General features: G+C 35.4%; 1 protein-coding gene across 5 annotated transcripts in view; it reads right to left on the bottom strand.

The window, feature by feature from the left end:
• Positions 1-13,054, bottom strand: part of TMTC2 (transmembrane and tetratricopeptide repeat containing 2) — an 842,237-nt gene that overhangs the window by 578,479 nt on the left and 250,704 nt on the right. For all 5 annotated transcript variants that reach the window (XR_003791067.1, XR_003791066.1, XR_003791068.1 and 2 more), the window contains 3 exons: positions 4,566-4,651; positions 3,914-4,098; positions 2,756-2,834 (listed from right to left, as the gene is read on the bottom strand). Coding sequence is in view for 2 of the 5 variants with exons in the window: in XM_029204988.1 (XP_029060821.1) it covers positions 2,756-2,834; positions 3,914-4,098; positions 4,566-4,651 (350 nt within the window). In the remaining 3 variants the exon portion in view is untranslated. The remainder of the gene's footprint in view (positions 1-2,755; positions 2,835-3,913; positions 4,099-4,565; positions 4,652-13,054) is intronic.

The following is a 13,054-nucleotide window of genomic DNA, read 5'->3' as shown; positions in this document are numbered from 1 at the left end:
AAAATAGGCTCATTCGATGTTCAGGGTAAGTCAACTACTGGCATGCAGCAATAGAGTGATATTTTTTCATAAAATGTTCAAGGGAAGGGAAAATGCAAAGGGCTGGAGTGTTGGTTTTTTGTTGTTGTTTGTTTTTTTAAGCAGCTGCAATGAATTGAGTTATTAAAGTAATAATAACATTCAAATATAATTGTATTTTTTCATACCTATTCCTTTATGTCTCCTAACTTCCAAATAAAAGAAAATAAATAATGTTTGCAGATATACATGCAAGTGCTTGGGGGTAGTGGTCTTGAAGGGGTAAATGAATGAGCCGTGAGAAAAATGAATACTTGCAGGCTAAATCTGGCCAGACGTTATAATCCACCACTGATCCCTAAAGGGCACCAATAATATGCAAATGTGAGAATTAGAAAACACATTCAAGGCTGTTGATAAACTTGATAGGATCGTCAGCACATGTTGACAGACTAATGAAAATGATGAACTGATAGGGCAGCTTATCTCCTGGGCCATTTTTCTTTTCTTGTCAAATGGAGGCTAATCAAAATGTATTAGGAGTTAAAGCCAACACTCAGAGGATTTCACCCATTTGATTAGAAGGTGAACTCATTCTTGAAGAAAATTACAGTTTCATGAACAACTGAAACTACAAAACCTAGTCAGCTGACAGACCGTCACATAAAATTAAACAGAAGGCAGCCACTATAATTATGGCAGAAATCTGGAATTATAAATTATATTGGGATTCTCCCTTTGCAAATTGTTAGAGGGCTTTGCAGAGTCTGGGCAAAGCAGCTCCCTCCTTCTATAATGGAAAATAAGACAAAGGACTAAGCAATCACCCCAGGGATACACTTATCTTTTGCTGCCTGTGTGTGCTCAGCATCTGTGTAACCACATGAGACACAGATCTCAAGGCACCAGCTGAATTTTCAATCAAATGTATTTACTTAAAATAATTGAATGAATTTTCTCAAATCATTAACTATAGTGAATACCACACTTCCTATAAACAATAAGGATGCCATATGCAGTCTGCTGCCATGGATCTGAGTCCTTTCCTAATTTAAAGAAAGATGTCTTCTCTGATAACTGAGGAAAATTGGGAAAAAGTCCTTCCCAAGCATTAGCGTTAAAAATAAAATTATAAACTAAAACCACTGTGCCTGCTCAGACAAAACTAGAGAACACAGTTCTTTCAATATTCATTTTGAAATGAATAACCATCCAGCACTAACACAGAAGGTTAATTCAACTGATAAATCTAGGTACACACTTTATGGACATGTACATTTCACCTGAGTGGATAGATTGATGGTAAAATGTTAGACAGCGAAAGGCGCAGTTTTAATTCATAAGAGGGTAAAGACAAAAGTACATTTAAGGAAGTTAGATTTTACCTTTCAGTAATTAAACCAAAGAGAAAAAGAAATAGCAACTAAAACTACTCCAGTGTCCTCTTTAACACGAGCGTTAAATCACCCTACTGCTGTCCAGGCTAAACGTCAGGATTCCCAGAGACAAGGAATGAATATATAAACCTCTCCCAAATCTTTTTTTTTTTTTTCTATTTACTGACCTGTGCCTTGTTCTAGCTCTAAACTATTTCTAAATTTTCTGTTATTTAAAAAAAAGTAGAAGTGAGTGTCCTTGCCAGGCATATATTTTCTAGTTTGGGAGGACTTGGGATTTTATATGTGTACTCAGAGCCATACAGCTACTATCAAATGTCTCAAATCACAGAATATAAAAGCATAAAATAATCCCAGCGATCATGTAGTCACATTTAGTTTATATGCATGAGGAAGGCCTAGAAAAACTAAGCAAGTTAACCAAGTTTAATGAAAAAGGAAAATCTGAGTTTGCGATTTGTTGTTCGGAGAAAAAGAAATATTTGATTTGTATCTGGAAACAGCAGAGTTAATCAATCAGCAGAACATCTTAAACTTTAGGGATTCTTTTCAAGAATCACATACTAAATAGGCAATTTTCAGGTGTGTCCACCATCAAATAGCTGTGGTAACAATTTCCTATCAGGCTGCCACAGATCAATTGCAGGTAATAGGCAGATTATTTTACTAGGAATTCTAGTTCTTGACCTCTTGTACCTAGAAAAATCAATGCCCTAGCGTACATACTTTCTGATTAATAAGAAAATTAAGCTAATCATTCAATGTAGAAAAAGGAATAATTGTAGTAGGGTATTTACACTCTTCACAGTATTGTTTTTACTCTAAAATAATACCCTGAAAAAAACCTCTTGAGATCCAAGCCTTTATCAGCGAAAACCATACAAGTTGGCTCAGTTGCTCACATTTTTTTATAAGCATCAAAACCATGAATCTCTACATCATAGCAATGTTTATTTTTGAGGAGGACATTATGATTAAGAAAATAACATGTCAAAAATTATCACAAATTTCATAAATTCATTAAAATCTACATGTACTTTATTCATCATTTTCAATCTCTAGGGTCTAGCTAACACTCAAAACCCACTTCAGTTTTTGAGCCCCTTCTGGACAACTCTGGGATCCAGCCAATTGTTGAAAATCACTATGTTAACACATTTATTTCTCTTAGAAGAAGTATGCTTTGTAAAAATTTGAATGTGACACTCAATTGTGAACAGGGTTTTTTTAGTGAAGATTAACAAAATATGATTTATTAGAATTCCATTTAACAGAATTACAGGTTTCAATTTTTCCATAGGTCCCTGAAATATCAATTAAAATATCACTATTTTACTTACCCATCATGTTGTACAAGCTCTGTGGGGCAAACTGCCTTGGCATTTTCTGAATTGCTTCCTTGTATACACTAAGTGCATCCTAATTTAAGAAACAGAAAAAGAGCTAAAGTACAGGGCTAGTCACTGAAAATAAAATAACAACATCCTTCCAAAATTAAAATCTTCCATTGCTCTTTCTAAATGGTATTTAGAGGAAAATAATTAAGCCGTCCTTTGATATCATACTGCCTCCATTTCATGAATAAAAATATTCAACCCAGTCCGTGAAGAAGGTCATATAAAAATCAGTTTAACAAGGAGTCAAATGTTACCATTGTTCTCTCAATATAAATTTTTTAGTTCCCATAGATTATGCAGTAAAATAACCAGAAGTCACCCACAGTCATCTAAAATCTGTAGGTACTTCAAGTCAGGCGATCAAGTAGGATCTAAATAAAATATCAACTAACGAATCTTCTAGCTACTGAGACCTACTGAGATCATTAAATGCATTTATTTTTAAAATTCTATTTTCACCCTCACGTTGCAGTCTTAATACATCGTGTAAGAGTGTGTGTGGGTGTCATTTGAGGAGGGAGGAGCCATACTGAATGGGAGAGAAGAAACCCATGCAGGCAGGCTTCGTGAGAGAGACAGGGAACACAGGACTGGGTCAACCTCCCAACTTCCCATACAAGACCCTGTCTCCGTCACCTTTCCCCTCTCCCCAATTTAAAAACACAATAAAATTAGTTTTCACTGGGTTATTGTTTTAAAAAGAATGAAAAGAAACGAGTAGGATTTATATCAAATCATTTACTCAATACGCAGAGTACAAAAATGTATTTTTTAACATCAAAAATGGATATAGATAAAATAATAATGTGTCTTGAATTGTAAAACCAAAGAGATGGTGAGCAAACAAGCTTGAGCTGCAATGCATGTTATTTCCTTTTCCTGAGGAGTCATAATTACGCTGAGAAATTCACAGTGAAGAAATCCATTAAGTTTTGCTTGAGCAGAGTTTTTTTCCAAAAGAATTTCACCATAAAACTCTTTTAATAAAAACACTTATGAGCTTCTTAAATGATCAGTGTCCCTACAATGAGATCGTAGGTAGAAAACATTGAGACTAGATCAGAACAAGGGGGAGGAATAAGGCAGAGGTTTTGGCCTGACCTCATAGTGTCCCTGCTCATGATAGAGTTTCCCCAGGTTGTACAGACAGCTGGTGACCGAGCTCTTATGGGCATGAGGGTCCTTTAGGTTTTCGTCAGGGATCTCAGAACACTTCAGGAACGTGCGTCGAGCTTCTTCCGTCTTTCCTTGGTTCATTAGAATAATCCCGGTGTTTAAATATGCAGCTGAGGGGAGACAAGTGGAAATACAAATGTTGAGAAGATGACGTATACTATGGAAACAAGTTATCTTTACTTCCGTTTTGTTTCTATGCATTATCTCTGATTTTAAAAGAAAACCAAGAAATAAATACCCAGGGAACAAATATACAAAAGAACAACAATGTAGTAAGAAGTACAGGTATCACTGAAAAAAAAAAGTATAAGAGTCTCTGCCTTCAAGGAGTCAGAATATTTTGAGCTTAATATCTAGATGAATAAAAGTTATATTTATCTTAATATATTAACATGATAAACAGGCACCAAAATATTAAAATTGAGAGAGATGTAATTGTTAAAGTCTCATAATTTGATTGGCAAGTATTCAGAAATAGAGTTACCATGTTTTTTAATCTGTGAGGCTTTAAATCACCATTTTCACGAAGGGAGGGGGGGAGGGAGGGATATTTTAAAAGGACTTGAATGTTACTTACAAGCCAGCGTAGGCCTGCTCCCGATTGCCAATTTATAATAATGTAGTGCTTCTGCAAACCTGCTGTTCTCTTGTAGAAGTAACCCTCTGCATGAGCAAAATAGAAATTTGGAGACAAGACTGTATTACTATACATAAAATCAAATTTTCATTTTATATTTCAAAAATAAAAATGGTTAATGGGGCCATAAAAATGACGAGGTACTATAAAAATAAATTCTAAATAGAAGGAAATGATTACTCAGGAGAGAAAATACTAGAGAGGGATCAGCTGCATTTACGTTACATTAGAAAGTATTAAGAAGTAATTTCAAAAAGCTCTTTACCCCCTACTGAAATTTCCCCTTTCCAGCAATCTTTTCTCTCCCACTAGAATTACAAAGCACCTGGATTTCTCCTTGGAGCATGCAGTTTTTCATCACTTCAGAAAGGAAACCTGTCTAAGGCCCTGATATACATATATACATTTAAACCTGAGACGCCTCTCCCGCTGGCCATATTGCTTGGGAAATATTGGCCCATGACTGCTTGAAAGGCAAAAGGTAATCTGGATCAATAGTATAGAGTCAGAATCTTATCAGATTCCATGAAAGACTGAAGACCAACCACATTGTTATTTCCTTATTATTTGGATTTGGTCAAATAAGCTTAAATGTCAGAACACTGGGCGAATTTCAGTTCACTGTTGTGAGACATGCTTTTGTCTACAGACCCTCGGACTCTGGGCCTCCCTAGGAGGCTCCTCTGGCAGTGCGTGGCCACATGGATTATCCCAGCATTTCCAGGCCCTGCCCTCACGACAAGTGAGAATCAATTATAATCATGTCTGTGAAAATACAGTGTCAAGGAACTGGACTAAGTTCTGAAAGTTCTCACAGAGGGCTTTCTGGCCTATCCCTATTCTCATATAATCATCAAGTGTCTTACAGACATTTGGCACCTGTCTTGGACCCGAGTACTACTGTCATGAACCTCAAATTGCAGATTCCATTTGCCAGCTCCTGAGGCCTCCAAAAGGCGGTAAAATGGAGGTTTGCAAAATGAGAAGGCCACTGATAAAAACTTATCATTTTGTAGAGTATTTTTAAGTACTCAGCTTTTTACTTAATGGGCATGATTGAAAAATAATGAAGTAAATCATTTTGAAATTAAAGTTTGCTCACTTGTGTCATTAGCATATATTAACCTAATTATTTCTATTATTTGTTAAAAGAGCCATTTGAATAAATGAAACTGTTCCAAACCACATTAACAGTTACATATACACAGAAATGTACATATCTGTAGAAAATTTAGAGCAACAATTTGATAATGAAATTGATGTGCTTTGCTGTTAAGTGTGCTTTTCAGTTGCTAGGAACAAGGAAAAACAAAGCTTCCTGCGGTATTCAAGAGTCTGTGAAAAAGTTCAGTTGTCTTTACAAGCAAGTAAAACTGATAAAGAGAAAGAACACTCACATACCTTCCAAAAAGGAATAATATTCTTTATAAAAATAATTTTGACAAAATGCTTTCCAGTTAGCTAAGCTCATACACATTATCTCATTTCAGAAACATATCTACAACCTTAATTGTCTTTGTCACTTTCCTTTGAGGTTCAGATAAAGAGGCGTTTCTTCTTTGATACAAGGCCAATGTCATCAGAGAAGAAATCCATCTTAATCCGAGTCTTTCTACTTTCCTTAGGAACTAAAGTCCTTCCACGAGCCCCTTTTTATCCAATATCTTCAATCTTTTTCCCCATTGCAATTTCCTTTCCCTTAAGACTACAAAAATGTTTGTGTGCCTCTTAGCATAGAGAGGAAGATAAAACCCTACCACCTTATCATTCCTGCATCCACCTCTTAACTACCTCTTACTGTCGTTCTTCCCCTCAAAGTCAGATTTCCTTTAAGAATAGTCTGTGGTGCACATGTCCAATGACTCAAATCCCATTTACCCCTAAATCCAGTTTAGGCTCTTTCCCAGAATTCTGCTGCAATGTCATAATCGAATTTCCACTAATTATCAAACTCCCAAAATAGTTTGCTTATATGAATCACCTACTCAACTGTAGCATCTGTGACTATTAAACCCATTTTCCTTCCTGAAACTCTTGTGTTTCCCTCGGCTTCTGGAAAACCAGTCTTCCTTATTCTCTATCCCTGAGACTATCCTTCCAAGAATGAAGAAAAGTGTATCTTTATTCATATATTCATTTAAAAGAAGTTGGTATTTCCCAGGACTTTGTCTTTTTCTCCTTTTCTTGGTAAGTACTGTCTCTGCATGACAACATGCATACATGCAGCTCATATGCTGACTGTTCTCAATTCTAAATTAGCGATCTCTCTCCCGACATCCAGATCTGTTGAAAATTCAACGGCTTACTCAACCACATCAATCTAGGTGCTTATTAGCTGGAATTTCAAAACCAACACATCCAAAAATTGAAAGCAATATTTCCCACTCAAAAATAAAGTGATAAATGAAAGAGATAAAAGAAGAAAAAAATCTTTCCTCAACAATTAGAACCATCCTTTACATCAGTTGCTAAAATCAGAAACCTGGTTATCACTCGTGACTTTTCACTTACCCTCAAAATCCCAGGTTTAAAAAGTTTCCAAAACCTACCAATTCTTATTTTATTTTCTAAGGCTTTTTACTCTGGCCCCTCAAGGTTCACTTTTACAGATCTGGCAGAGCCCTTTTTACCTTTCCTGTCACCTAAATAACTGCAATCGCCCACTAATTAGTCTGCACATAATTACATTTCTAAAGGACAAATATGCTGTTAGGCTAGACAAAAAGAACATGAGGAGATGAATGCATATCTTTGAAACCGTACCTAAAGCCCATAAACCTGGAAAATGATGTATTCAGCCTCATGGGCTCCCCAATACTGATGTATTACAGTCCTGTCATTTTCTACCTCATAAAATACAGCATGATAACCACACCTAGACAATCCTGTCCAGCCTGCCTCATTCTTTGGAAGAAACTAGTCACACAGAGGGATGGAGCAGCTAAGTCTCCAGGATCATATATAAAGTGGCTCTTTGAATTAGAGAGCATCATCCTCTGTATCATCTGAATAAAGTTAGCAACGGAGTGAGTCCAAGTTAGACGGCTATTGTGACCAATTTCTCATGGCTAACGATTTAATTGAGCATCAACTATGCTCTAGTATGCACACTGCAAATGTGAACAAGACAGATGCACTCTCCTGTGGATGCATGATCTATTGAGGGAGACAAATAAGAAAATAAATGGTGTGGAAAATTACTATGATAGGGCACAGAGGAGCAACACCGCTCTAGCTCAGGAATGGACAAAGGAAGGTTCACGGAGTGCAAGTGCCACTGGGCAGAGGCTTGAAAGTAAGCAGCAGTTACCAGCAGTAAAGAGTGTCATCATCAGCCCCATGTCACACAGGAAGAAAGCGAGGTCCACGGAGAATTTACCAACTAACCCTAGGTTTTATGGTTAACAAGAGACAAAGCCAGGACTGGAACACAGTTTCTCTGATACTAAATCCCATGCTCTTTCTAAAAGAAAAAAAGAAGAGGAGAGAGAAGATAATTCAAGTCTAGATGCATATGTACTAGGTTATGTTTCCTTTTGCTCTAAAATTCTTCAGATTTTGGATAATATGAATTTGAATTAACGCTCTGAAAAGGAATCCAAACGCCAAATTCATTCAGGATGAATTTGGGTCAATTCTAGCACTGTAACAACGAAGCTTCTATTACTGCTGTTCTCCACATTTATAGAACCCATTCTTTATTTTACTGAAGACTGGATAGAAGGATAGAAACCCTTCACATTGTAATAGTTGTGGTTGTAATAATAATAAGAACAACAACAGCTAAACCTATTTGGCACTTACAGCGTTACATATATTAACTTAATTTACATATATTAACTTATTACTCATCAATAATCTTATGAGGTAGGTTACTATTACAAGTCTCATTTTATAGATGATGAATCTGGGGCAAGTAAAAGTTCTGCAACATACCAGAGGACACACAACTAGCAAGAAGTGTGCCACAGTTCAAGCCCAGCAATCGGATTGTAAAGGAGGATCTGTATTTTAATAGACCATTCATACCAAAGGCTTTTCCACAGCTGTTTAAAATTGATGACACAGTTTGTTTACATGCTGATCATGTCAATAAAATCTTCTGGTTTCTATGTATATTAAAAACAACAACACATTTTAATACACCATCAAGCTAGAATCTAATAAGAAATAGTGTTATTCATATTATGTGAAGTTGCTTTACAATTAAGGAAACTTGCCCATGCTATAGATTAATGTGAATTCAAAGTGTCTTTTGGGGGAGAAATTGAAAAAATGTTATTGATCTCTAAATAATAAATGGTTGGGTCACTTTTATGTATCTGTGTGTAGGTGGATATATTATAGTGTATTTCAATAGATTCAAATCTTTTACTTCTCATATTTCTCCCCCAGTGATTTATCTTTCAGAACCACAGTCACTGAAATTAAGCAGCCAGTGAAGAATACAAATTGGAGAAACAGAAAGAATAAATACTTGTTACAGTCAAAGGAAGAAAACACATCTGGATACAAAAAGTACTATTCACTGTAACACTTAAATTCCAGAAGACCACTTTACTTCAAGAAAAAAACAACAAAATGCCCTCCCTTAAATCCTTTCAGCTTTTTTTTTTTTTAACCTGATTTTGACCATTTTCTAGGAATTACCATCAAGTGTGTAGAATTTCTTTTTCTTGCAAAAGTTTTGCCCATCTTTACCCCAATCTCCCCTAACAACCCTTTCTCTAAAATACCATTAAAAATAAAAATCACAATACTCCAGATACTTGATAAATGAAAACCAGTCAAACCCATGGTAACAGTGGATTGGACAGAGTTAAATGCAAACATTAAGTGTAAATAGGCATACAAATCCCTAGCTGATTCTAAATATTGACAGAGACAGAAGGGGAGCATTTTTTAGTACAATGTTTCTCAACCAGGGGTGACTTTGTCTCCCAGGGGATACTGGGCAATGTCTGGAGACGTTTATGGTTGTCACAAGTGGATGGATGCTATTGGCATCTAGTGGGTACAGGCCAGGTATGCCATTAAATATGTAAACGTGTTGGAACACACAAGACAGCCCCCCAAAGCAAAGATTTATCTGGCTCCCAATGTCAATAGTGCTGAGGTTAAGAAACCACATTTAGCATTTCATACATACTAACTGCAACATATCTGTTCAGAACATAAGGTCCTCATGTCCTTGCTAACCACATACATGAACTATGTAGAGAATACAGAATGTAAAAAAGCAAACTACAGGGAATAAATTTTTTTTTCAATAAAAATCTAATCTATCATCATTTCTACTGACTTTTCATTTAAAAAGGCAAAAAAATAAATTTTCTAAATTATTTTAAAAAGCATGCCCTTCCCCACTGCTGTCAGTACATACAAACAAAATGTCAGTGGCTCTTTGTAGAAGGTTGCCCTCAATACAGAACTGTCAAAACATACAAATCCTCAAGTAGAGCTACCTTTTGCCTCAGGTTCAAACAAAGGTCTTTAAAAATCGTTGAAATCCGACATGTTCGAATATTGGTATTAATAAAGCACATCAGAAGTATACTTTTCAAGAATATGTATTGCAGTAAACAGAAGAAAAGTATAGTTTTCAAGAATATGAATTGCAGTAAACTAAGCGGACATTTACTCAGAACATGGGTGAAACAGGATGTGGTTTACAGAGCCATGAGCTGTTAAGACCAGGGAAATACTAAAAGACAGTAGCTTTCTTTCTTTTTTCAATTTCATTAAAGCATAATTTGTGGCACTCCTACACCATATTAAACATTGAGAATAAGATTACCAAACAATAGGTAAATATTTTTTGAATGAACTATCTCATGGTGAAGACAGATGATCAAACACTCACAATACAGTGTAAATGAAGCATAAAGTGTTCTGGGAACCCACAAAAGGGATACTTTTCCACGATGACAGGTCAGGTGAGGTTTGTAGGGAAGGCAAGTATGCAGGGAATGGAGTTTCAGACAGATCAGGCCGCCATGCTTATGAAAACTCAAAGTTACAGAGGATAGCATTTTAATCTACCAGTAGCAGTAACGACAAGCTTCATGGAAATTAAATGACGATCTATGTTAGAAGCCTTCTGGAAACTGAAAAGCTAAAACAACTTAAAATTAAGATTATGTTATTGAGAATATTTCAGTAATAAGTTGTTTGGTTATTCCCTGGGCAAAAATTCTTAGTCATCAAAATAAATCAGATAGCTTAATGTTTACAGGCAATGGTTCACAAAATAATTGATAATCCTTAAGGTCCAAATACTAACAAAAACATCATGTTCATGTTAATTTGAGACATTTTTTCTGAACTTTATTTTGTTTGATTATCTTTTAACACATGTAGGTACTCTGAAACTAAGATTTCTTTCCTCAGAGATAAGACATTATATGTTTTAGATGTTCAATGTTTTCCTAAAGTAGTCATGCCTCTGAAATTTCCCAACTGAAATTAATTGGCATTGGCTTGGCATCATATTCAAACTTTGCATTAATTCAAATTTAATAACTGATTTTGCTAATTCAGCTGATGACTCTAATAATGAGATTTTATACAATTTAATTGTGAAATGGCATTACAGTTGCATTTCTTCTGTTTTTCCAAGATTAATGCCTAGTTTTAGTCTATGTTCATAATAGTATATTTGGAAACATAAATCATTAATCTCTATTATCAGACAGAAGTGATAATTAACAGCATGTCAAACTCATAACACACAAGTGCCCCCAAATCTTGCTTGATAAAATAGGTATCAGGCAAAAATCTCAAGTGACTATCCCAGCAGTAAATGGAATGAAACTCAAAGTCCTTTTTAAAAACAGAAGCTGTAAGTAAAATGAATAAATTACTACTACTTGAATCAACTGCAGTAATGCCAAGGTTTAGGGTGACACAAGAGCTTAGAAATTAAGTATCTAATATGCACAAGCCACTGAATACATACAAAGAACCAGAATCAATCAGTACAGGAGTCTTGGTCATGTGACTAAATTCTATCCAATGAAATGAAAGCACAGTAGCCAGAGGGCCTCTAGGAAAAGTCCTCAAAGAGGAGGGAGCATGTTCTCCCTTACCCTTCCTCTGTCCTGCTGACTATAGGTGGAGGCCGAGTTCTGAGGATGGTAGAGAAAAGCCCTGTTCTGAAGATGGTAGAGAGCAAACTGAAAGGAGCCCAGGAAACTGAGCCCTTTATAAAAATTTCCCATGATCCTGGGACTACACACCTCTGGACTTCTCTGTACAGAGAATACAATTTTAACTAGTTTAAGCTAATGGTATTTGGGATTTCTTACCACTTACTTTCTTATCCTTTTCTCTACTGATAAAAAAGCACATGTAAATGACCCAATTTCGTTCCTTTATTTGGCTGAGTAATATTCCATTGGGTCATTTGTAGAGATGTGCATGGATCTAGAGACTGTCATACAAAGTGAAGTAGGTCAGAAAGAGAAAAACAAATATCGTATATTAATGCATGTATGTGGAACCTAGAAAAATGGTACAGATGAACCGGTTTGCAGGGCAGAAATAGAGACACAGATGTAGAGAACAAACGTATGGACACCAAGGGGGGAAAGTGGCGAGGGGTGGTGGTGTGATGAATTGGGAGATTGGGATTGACATATATACACTAATATGTATAAAATGGATAACTAATAAGAAGCTACTGTATAAAAAAATAAATAAGATAAAATTTAAAAATTAAAAAATATATACATATAAAAGCACATGCATTGTTTTGTTTAGTTTTTCTTTTGTTTTTTTAAAAACTAAAATATGTAATATCAAGTATGGCTCTTATAGAGAATTTTAAGGAAAACTTCTATTAATTATATTTGAATGAATACAAAGTATGTGTTGTCTGGTTTTGAGTGATAACCAGATGAGACAATTTGCCAAGTATGAAATTTGCAATTAAAATATTCAATTAAACTTATACAATTTTAGAGTGTAATAGGGGCATGAAATTGGAACTCTTAAATTAAATGTCTAGACATCAGAGTGGTCAGAGTTATCACTCTTTGCCCAAAACAGTGATGACATTAGTAGCATTTTTTAATATAAAAGCATTTTAGTTAATCCTCTCAATCCTCAAATAACTAGAAAGAAGCAGATTCATAGGCGTTATCACATGAAATAGAAATAGGTAGGATTTTAATCTCAGAAAAAAGATACAAGTGAGATATAAGTGATTGAATTTGAGTTCCATGGGAGATTCCAGAGACAAAGTTATATAAATTTTCTGGTCTCACATGGCACATCTATGGCTTTCAGGTCACCCTAGGATAACAGATTTTGTATTTGAGGACCACGCAAAAGAATTCTCTCTACTCATATTTTTTTTTCTCAAATCATAAACTCAACTTTCCTTCTCTCCTTTTCTTTTAGTTAAACTAGAAAAGCACTAAGAGAGA

The sequence above is a fragment of the Monodon monoceros genome, unplaced genomic scaffold (genome assembly GCF_005190385.1).
Source record: "Monodon monoceros isolate NGI ecotype Baffin Bay Population unplaced genomic scaffold, NGI_Narwhal_1 Super_Scaffold_6, whole genome shotgun sequence".
Classification (NCBI taxonomy): Eukaryota; Metazoa; Chordata; class Mammalia; order Artiodactyla; family Monodontidae; genus Monodon; species Monodon monoceros.
Note: the sequence above shows the minus strand (reverse complement) of the source record. Positions and strands in the feature narration are given on the sequence as shown.